The sequence below is a fragment of the Alexandromys fortis genome, unplaced genomic scaffold (genome assembly GCF_014885135.2).
Source record: "Alexandromys fortis isolate MF-2015 unplaced genomic scaffold, M_Fortis_MF-2015_v1.1 scaffold_13, whole genome shotgun sequence".
In the NCBI taxonomy this organism is placed as follows: Eukaryota; Metazoa; Chordata; class Mammalia; order Rodentia; family Cricetidae; genus Alexandromys; species Alexandromys fortis.
The window spans coordinates 7,301,355-7,310,530 of record NW_026067908.1 but is presented as its reverse complement, the minus strand read 5'-3'; the positions used below and the strand labels follow the sequence as shown (position 1 = coordinate 7,310,530).

General features: G+C 48.3%; 1 protein-coding gene and 1 long non-coding RNA gene across 2 annotated transcripts in view; one reads left to right on the top strand and one right to left on the bottom strand.

Annotated features, from left to right (window-relative positions):
• The window catches only part of LOC126498032 (uncharacterized), a 505,230-nt gene that overhangs the window by 78,608 nt on the left and 417,446 nt on the right, over positions 1–9,176 (bottom strand). The gene's annotated exons all lie outside the window — the stretch shown is intronic.
• Plpp3 (phospholipid phosphatase 3) overlaps positions 1–9,176 on the top strand; it is a 77,011-nt gene that overhangs the window by 33,682 nt on the left and 34,153 nt on the right. The window contains exon 2 of the mRNA XM_050136362.1: positions 4,122–4,279. Within this exon, the coding sequence (XP_049992319.1) occupies positions 4,122–4,279 (158 nt within the window). The remainder of the gene's footprint in view (positions 1–4,121; positions 4,280–9,176) is intronic.

Below are 9,176 nucleotides of genomic sequence, written 5' to 3'. Positions count from 1 at the left end.
CCTCTCTCTCTCTCTCTCTCTCTCTCTCTCTCTCTCTCTCTCTCTCTCTCCAGAGGCATGAGCGTTACTGGGGGAGCTTCAGCTCATTTCTCCATACTCATGGGTGCTTCTGTTTTAAGTGACTCACTCTAGAAAGCACCCAAGATTTAGTCAGGTCATTTGAACGCCGTCCAGCTTCACCATTAACTGACAGAGTGACTTTGCTAAATCGCCTTAATCTCTTTGAAACATAGGGTGGCTTCCCAGGCTAGCTCTCTGTGATTGGCCTTTGGACCCCTTGGAGATTGGGACTTAGCCTCTTTCATCTCCATAGCTCAGTCAGCAAGTAAGTAGGCTGTGAGACCACAGGAGTGTGTGTGGGAATCCTCAAGTGCGGGCACACGTAATGCTGGCTCAGTAAATGTTAACGACCCCTCCTAGTCTTTGTGCTGCGTTTCTCTCTTCTGCTCACTGTTGAGTTGTCTCTTCCTGACCGCAGCAAAGTTCGAAACTGTATTCTGTAATGGTTGTCCTTTTGTGAATGCCAGGACTGGAATCCTTACTTGCATTGCATCTTCCTTGGGTGCACATTACATGGTCCCTGGGGCCCAGAAATTTCTTCTACTCATTCAAGCAAGGGTGGGCTCAAGTCTGCAGCCCCTGTAAGCTCCCTCTAGTGCCCCAGGAGAGGAGTTTTGTTCTCTCCGTGCCTTTCTACGTGAGCATTGGTCCTTGCATTGGCAATGTTTGACACTCTTGGGTCAGTGCTTTGTTGTTGTTTTTGGAGACACATTGTCTCTGTGTAGCTCTGCCTGTCCTGGAACTCCGTCTGTAGACCAGGCTGGCCTCAAACTCAGAGATCCACCTGCCTCTGCCTCCTGTGTGCTGGGATTAAAGGTGTGTGCCACTGCTGCCAGGCCCTTGGTTTGTGACTTCTTAAACAACCACGTGAACTTCTCTAGGGACGAAGCTATGTCCAGCATCTCACCCTAGGATGCTGTGAAGTTGTTTGTTTGAAGCCAAATAAAAACAGCAGAAGACAATAAGATTGCCAGCAGTGATGGGAACAGACACCCTGCTTTGGAAAGGACCCCTCCTTCTTCCCTTCCTCTGTTGCTCTCCTGAAGCAAAGCCTGCTCTTCTGTCTCAAGAACTAGCTGTCCAGTTGGGGGAGTGTTCATTCAGTTTCCGTCAACTCTTTCTGGAGGAAAGTCAAGATTTGACTGGCATCACCCTCAGTAAATACCACAAGTTTGTAAAGGAGATAGAAAAGTCCATTGGGTTTTCTAAATGATATCTCCACGCCTTTCAAGAAAATAAACAGAAACTGTTTAGATCCAACCTCTTGTCTCTTTGCAGCCACCACCCGTATAATCAGAAGCGGAAACCCTCCCCGAGCCACAGGCAAAGAAAGCATCTGTGTTGTTCCCAGCCAGAGAGGGCAGAGGAACAAACCAGATGGTTTTCCTCTCCGAGCCTTCTCCTTGGGTCCCTCTCATCTCCTGTTGACATTGATCAAGTGTCCTCGGTGTGTTTTAGACCCTGGGTTATTACTGCCTGTGTGTTGCTTTGGATTTCTTTCAGCCAAGGCTTCCTAGAAAGATGTGCTCTCTCTCTCTCTCTCTCTCTCTCTTTTTTTCTCTCTTTCTCTCTCTCTTGTGTTTTCCCTGACTGGACTGGAAACTCCTTGAGGGCAGTGTCTGTGTAGATTTGTATTTCCTCACAGAACAAACATAGTTAAAAAGTCAGTACAAACCTGCTGAGCGAATGGCTGAACGCACCAGTTTATCCCGTCATCCCAGGAAAACTGAACTTAGGTTTTAATCTTCTCATTTAGCAGATGAGAAAGGGAATTCTTGAAGATGTGAAATGACCTGCTCAAGTGGAACAGCAACCCCGAGATCATTAGGCTAGCTCTGTCCTAACTCCGGAGTTCTTTTATGCATGCCTTATTGTCCTCAGAAACATGGTTTGCGGGCCGATCACGTGAAACTATTGGATATGGATGCTGGAGGTCTAAGTGTGAGTCGTGAACGGCAGGCACCGGCAGTCTGTTCCTATCCTGAGGCTTTTCCCTTAGCTCCTAAGCACCTCAGAGGCCGTGGCTCAGAGCTCTAAAAGTCTGCTATAATATCAGTGTCTGGCTTCCCAGTCCCTCTGCAGAGCCAACTTGGGTCCATTTCAAAATCTCTAGGCCGTGGAGTAAAGAAGGGCTGAGCCTTTGTGTTATCCCTCCCAGGCCCCCAAACCCAGACCATCAGCCGACTTCTGTTACTGCGACACCAACGTATTTATCCACTGCCTCCCCACCCCCTACTCCAGGGCAGAGAGTTTCTAAAGTTAATGGTTATTGCCTTTCAGGGCCCCTCTGTGTTTACTTTGAGAAGGTCAGGCCCGATACTGCGGTGTGTTGCTTGTGCTTCTTTCCAAAGCGCCAGTATGAATTTGATAAAGTAAATTGTTGTTCTAGCAGGAAGCAGTTAGGGGGTCACAAAATAAATAGCCGTAGAATTCAAATAAATCCAAAGAATAAAACCAAATAAATCCATGTGTGTATGCGCTGCGATACATAAATACACGCTTTGGAAAGCCGGTGTTTTTATCGCTGCTGGTCTGGCCCAGAGTAATTGAAAAATTGTGGGAGTTCGTGGTACTTTTTTTCAGAGGCGGTCTGGGAGTTTGAGTAACGTGACATGAATTGAATTTAAAAAAAAAAATGAAAAGGGAATTTTATCTTTTAAACAATTGCTTATCTTGGGATTTTTTTTCCCCACTAATGAATTTCACATTTGAATGAAAGCAATTTGCTGAGTTAAATTAGGGATTTAGGCGCTTGGAGGGGTAGGCTTCAAAAGCCCTACAGGAGCTAAAGATTCTGAGCCTCTTGTTTTCTCCCTAGAAGAAGGGAAGGGTGGTGCTGAAATGATGTCCTACAGTGACCTGTGGGTTACCCTGCTGTTCAGTGCATTAACGTGATAAACTCCTGGACAGTTGTTAGCCTCTGGAATGGCGTGAGCCAGACCCTGTACCTGTTTCCTTGGTGTCCAGAGGACTGGAAGACTGGAGGCTGAAGGAGAGAGGTTCTTTTCTTGGATGGGGCTAAAGATTTTGTGTTACTCATGGCCGTGGCAAACCATTGGTGGCGCTTTACCAAGGCACTAGCATGTTCATGGTTCAAGTCTTTCAACCAGCCAGGAGTAATCTCAGCACTTGGGAGGCGGAGGCAGGTGAATCTCTGTGTGTTCCAGGCCAGCCAGAGCTACATAACAATACCCTGTCTCAAACAACAACCAAAACAGAAAGAAGTGAACTAGTGATTGTGTGCAGGAGGCCTTGTGGGCCAGGCACCCTGGTAGGAGGTGACTGTAGTATTCCTGCCAGACTTAATATGGTGGACAGTTGCTTATGCTTCTGGGCTTTGAAGAACTTCTGGGCAGGTGGTAAAATCTATTCATTGTGACTTTTGTGACGATCTGGTACTTCCTGTGCCCTGGGGGGCTGCTATCTGGGATATCAGTGGAAGGGTTGAACTCAACTTTAGTCTACCTCTCTGAACAGTGAGCGAAAAGACTTGAAAAATGGTGACTGTTGAGCCAGACCCTTTGCCAGAGGCTTTATGTACAGGAAAGGACTGCTCACGAAGCACGTTTACAGGGAGGTGACTGAGCTGAGGAGGACGGACTGAGGTCGGGAGCCACGTAGCTAGGAAATGGTGAATCTAGGGCTCTGGTGCCTGCACAACTGTGTGGAACATGCTTGGCCTTCAGATGAGCTTCTCAGGGTAGAGGTGGTTTGTTAGGGCCCAGGAGACGTCACCCTGGACACCTAACCCAACACAACAGTCTTGGGTTGCGTTGCTCCTTCTTTAAAACCTGGTTTTAACTTTTTAGCAGGGTATGGAAGACTTCTTTCCCAACTCCTCCACTACCGCAAGGAACAAAAAAAGGGAGAAGGAAGCCATTTTCCTGGGGTGATGAATGGGGAGAGGGGATACACGTCATGAAGGCTTCTCAGAGGCCGCAGAATCCCACAGATGAAGGAATGGCCGGAGCATTTCTGTCTGACATTTGGGGCAGTCTCTGCCGTAGGCTCCTTGCACTGATCTCTCTTTTCTCTCTCCTTCCCCTCGTGTGTTCCCCCAGCGGCTCTGCCCTTCCTCATCATCGAGACAAGCACCATTAAGCCTTACCGCCGCGGGTTTTACTGCAACGACGAGAGCATCAAGTACCCCCTGAAAGTCAGTGAGACCATAAACGACGCTGTGCTCTGTGCCGTGGGGATCGTCATCGCCATCCTGGCGGTAAGTGTCCTGCCTCCGCCCTACTGATCTGACTGCCTCCTGTGTCACACCGCAGCCTATCTGAGCCCTTGGAGGCTGCCACCAGCCAAAAGAGACTTCCACCAAAGAAAACTTCATCCAGTGTTGTTTTGCCTTGGGCAGCTAATACTGTTTGCGAGGAGATAAACAAACATTTAGAAACACCTTCTAAAAAGTATTTAACGTTCTCTATCCTCATGATGATCTCGTGGAGTTTAAATATTGGTTTTCTTCTCTAAATGTCTGTAGAGTAAGACTCAGTTGAGATCGGATCTGAGACATCTCTTCCACTCTGAGCCACTGTGTCCGGAGGCTGAGTCCCATCCTTGTCAGCTAGCCAAGGTGTTTTCTGTGCTCTTGCCTCCCCCTTTGCTGAATTGTGGTGGTGGTGGTGCAGATTGCCAGCCTACAGACTAGTTTTCTTACCCCGTGGCTATGGTGGTAAGATAAATAAGCCTTGGAATTCAGAGCACTTGATGCAGACCCCACCCTGGACCAGCAAGCGTGAATCTTTGAAACTGAGGAGCCTGCTGCCTCGAGGCATCACACTAAACTAAAAAAGACCAAGAGTGTCTTAGAATTTTTACTGCTATGGCAACACCGTGGCCAAAAGCAACTTGGGGCATAAAGGGTGTATTTCCGTTTAGATTTCCGGGTAGCAGTCCAACACTGGGGGAAGTCAGGGCAGGAACTGGAGAGGGAAACTGAAGCAGAGGCCATGGAGGAATGCTGCTTGTTGACTTGCTCTCCATGGCTTGCTCAGCTTGCTTTGTTACAGCACCCAGGACCCCACAGCCCAGGGGTGGTACTGCCTACAGTGACCCGGGCCCTCCCGCATCTGTCATCAGTCAGAGATGCCCCACAACCGGCCAGTCTGGTAGAAACATTCTCTCAGTAGAGATTTCCTTTTCCCAAATGACCCTAGCTGGTGTCAACACAAAACTATCAGCACAATGAGTATTAAAAGACTTTGCAAACTCTTAATTGCTGAACAGGTTGCTGGGGTATCCATATAAAGTCCATCCTGACTTGTGCTTCCCTTAAAGGACATATAGCCCTTGTGAACGATGCTGCAGAAATCTGCCACACAGGGGCTGTGACAAGGTCCAGGATCCTTTGGAGCAGTCAGTGCTAGCTTGTGGGCATTTGGGTGTGGTCCACCTAGGCCCTACCTTCTTTTACTGCGCCCCTTTGAGGCCGGAGAAGGGGAGGGTCATCCGTTGAAAGCCTGTGTTACGATTTGTGAGGTTTACGGCATCTGTCTACCCCTCCAGCATCTTCTAAGTTTGTACTCTGCCCTTGAACTCCTGCCAGGAGGCTGAACCGGAGAGGCAAGGCAGCCACTAGGCCCATAAATCCTGTAGATGCTTGAGCTGCTTTGCTGTGGAACTTAGCTTGGAGGGGGAACTTTGGCCTGCTATCCCCATTATGCAGATGGAAAACCTACAGAGGGCTTAGATAAAAGACGTAGCCGCAGAGCCTCTAGCTAGTAAAACTTGGGCTTTCAAGCCTATGCCTGGATTGCAGAGCCCCCTCCCCAGCTTTCAGATATGCATTTCAGGGTGGCTAGCCTCTCTGGATGAACTGGATGGGGTAGGTGGTTAGCTTAACTGGCCTGGTCTGGCTTGTGACAATTAACCTGCTGATTAGCACAGGTTTTTCTTGTGACTTGCCTACTCTGGAACTTGGTTGTGAACTCTAAAACACCCTCTTTGTTTTTTAATCAACGTTTTGAATTTGGGCAATGTCGGGGAGGGGGGGGGACTTGTAGAATTCTTTCCAATCTTTAAAAGAAAAACAGCCCACTTGACAGCCATAGTAGCTTGGGAAGGTTCACTAAGGATCTCGGTTCCAAAGCTGAGAAATGAAAGGTTCTGTTTACTATTGCTCCCAATTGATGGTTGTGGGAATGAGTTCTCCGGGAAGAATGGCTTTTCCTGAAAGGAGCATTTGTTGTGGAAGGCAGATAATTGTAGAGTATGCCTTGCTGAGGGTTGAACAGGTGTTCTTGATAGATAGGGGATTGGCTAATTGAATACTTTAAGAGAGCACGTTATAATCTCGGAGTCTTGTGATAAGAACAGGTCCAGGACAGGTACGTCACATGCTGTTCAGATGCTCTACCAGGTGTTATCCCCAGCGTGTGCTGGGGGCTGCTCTCAGGCACACAGGAGAAAGTGCGTTAGACACCTTTCCCAATGGGAATCCAGTGAAAGATGGGTCTCCATCACCCTCAGTTTCCTCATCTATAAAATTCAAATGATGTTCACAGTTCCTCAAGATTGCCGTTGAACTCAAACACTGTGGCCCTACAAACATCTTCATACAGTGAGCTAGATGAAGTGTCCACAGTCTTGTACATGGAGCAGCCCCTGGTCTCTCTCAGGCCCCAGGATGGGCAAAGGAAGTGTTAAAGCGGCTTCTCCAGAGGCTGTTCTCTCTTTCCTGTCTTTCTTTTCCCAAACAGAAGTCCGTGCCTCCTGCACAGGTCCCAACATTCCTAATTCCTCTTCACACCTATTCCCAAGTGCTTCGTGTTCCTGTCCCTTTACCATTGTCACCTTGATGTTTTCACCGAAATGTTCCCTGGGTCCCCAGGTTTCCTTGACACACTCTTGTGCTGGACCCTTCATTATAGGATAAGCAATGATGTCGATAAAATAGGTTTCAATCAAGCCATGGTATAGTTCAGAGAAACACCAGGCAAGGTACACAGCAGGGTCGGTGAGATGGCCCAGTGAGAAGAGGACTTGCTGTGCAAATGAATTCGGTTTCTGGGGCCCACCTAAAGGGGGAAAGAGAGAATCAACCCCTGAAAGTTTTCCTCTGGTTTGACCTCCACATGGTCAATGTGGCACGTGTGCCAGCCCCCTATGCCAATAGTAAAAATTTGTAAAGATAATCTAGAAAAAAAATACATACCACTAACCGGTATGCTGGTCAAGAGCTACTGTGTACCAGGGAAACGTGGAGACTGTGTTGATAAAGTTGACCCTCAAAGAAACACCAAGAGCTACATAATGGTATGTGCTCTGGTTCATACCTGAGGTCTTCTGTGGTGGGGAATGTTGCAAGTTAATTGAGCTTGACGAGCCTTGGTAGAGTCATATGTTAAGTGGAAAGAGTATGTAAGTAGACGTGTTTTGCTAAAGTTTTGAAATGAGATTAGCACACACACAGTAATTCAATGCCAGGCACAATGAAGTTTACTCAATAAATGTTAGCTGCCTTCCTTGCAAATGAAGATACAATGTCAAAATATGGTGATGCAATGTAGCCAAGACAATGGAGTCTGGAAAAGAATTCCCCACTTTTGACTGTGGGTCTGCCACTCTCTTCGTGTCCTTAGTTAGTTAGATCCGAGGTCTCTTGCCTATCATTCCTCTTTGCACTCGGATTTCTACCTCCCGCTCTTGCTGCCAAAGCATTTCAGCTAGAGGCGCACGTGATGTGTGTGCTCCTATCGCCTGTAGAGGTCTGCTAGCCTGCTTGCTTGCCATCATGCCAAGAGCGCTCCTGCAGAAAAGTTCAGTGAAGACCTCAGAGGCAGATGAATCACTTGCTTTGGTGTGCTCAGTTCTGGAAAAGCTATCCAAGCTACAGACAGCAGCAGCAACAGCAGCAGGGCCCATTTCCCACTCTCCCAGCTTGATTCTCCAGGAGCCTGACTGCCTTCACCCAGAATCGACTTCTGACCAGAGAGCCTGAGGGACGGTCAGGCAAGGGAGCAGGTTGCAGAACTGGAAATCTAATCAGCCTGCTATGGACTGCCGTGGACCTGCTCAATGTCAGGTTCCAAAACAGCCAGAGGAGCCTTGACTGATTCGGATGCCCTTGATCCAGTTTGCCCAGTCACCACAACAAAAGCCTGGAATGGTGCTGGAGGAGATCGGGGTGACTTCAAGACGCAAATCATCAGAAGTTATAGAGAAAGCAGACAGACACCTTTCGGAGCAGAACCTATGGAAAAAAGTCGTCATTTTGACCTCTTCTGATGTGTATCAGATTCTAGAACTATAGCATAAGAATTCCTTCCAAGTGCACACAGCAGTAGCCCCTACCCTGCCTTGAAAAGCCTTAATGATTCTAGCAGCAGCCAGGCTAGGAGCAGCCTATAGTAAAATCCCACGTCCTGTGTAGCCTTCCGTCAGCGGGGCCTTGCGCTGCCCCATCAAGACTATTATGGCCCAAGGTCTTAACATGGCCCCCAAATGGGCATTGTCCTGTTCAGTAAACACGGGCTCAGTGCTTGCCATGATCAGACCCCAAGATGGGCTCACGTAGACTCTTTAGATCTAGGAATGATGCGCGGGTATGCCGTAGGTCAGTCTTCCTCCCTGCTGGCCATGGCCATGGCATGCTAATTCCCCTCGAAGATCCAGCTGTGCAAAAATATTCCTAACTTAGCAACAACAACAACCAAACAAACCCAAAAATAACACCTCAGACTTCTGGCACTCTCTGTCTTAGGTTTGTGTCCCATTGTGTCTCCTGCTCTTCCTTGTTTTCACTGTGCGACCAGTGAGCAAGCCACTGGACCTCTCTGAGCGACACTTCACTTTCTGTGAAAGCGGGCTTGGCCTGTCATTAACTCCCTGGCATGATTGTGGCCTTCAAATCAAGCGCTCTTCTGTGTGTGATCAGTGAGATCCATGCTTGCTTTTTCTGTAGTCTTGCATAGTTCAGGGAGCAGCACACTTTTGCATGCGCACTCTTGATTGGCCCCTGGTAGTCGTCCTGGGAGAAGGAATGTCAAGAACTGGGGCTCGAGGACAATCAGTGACTTTCCTAGTCTGGCAGGGTCACAGCAACAGTCTTGATCCCGCAGAGTTGAGGCTTTTCAAGTCGTGACACCTGTTGTCCTCGCCAGCCTGCCTCC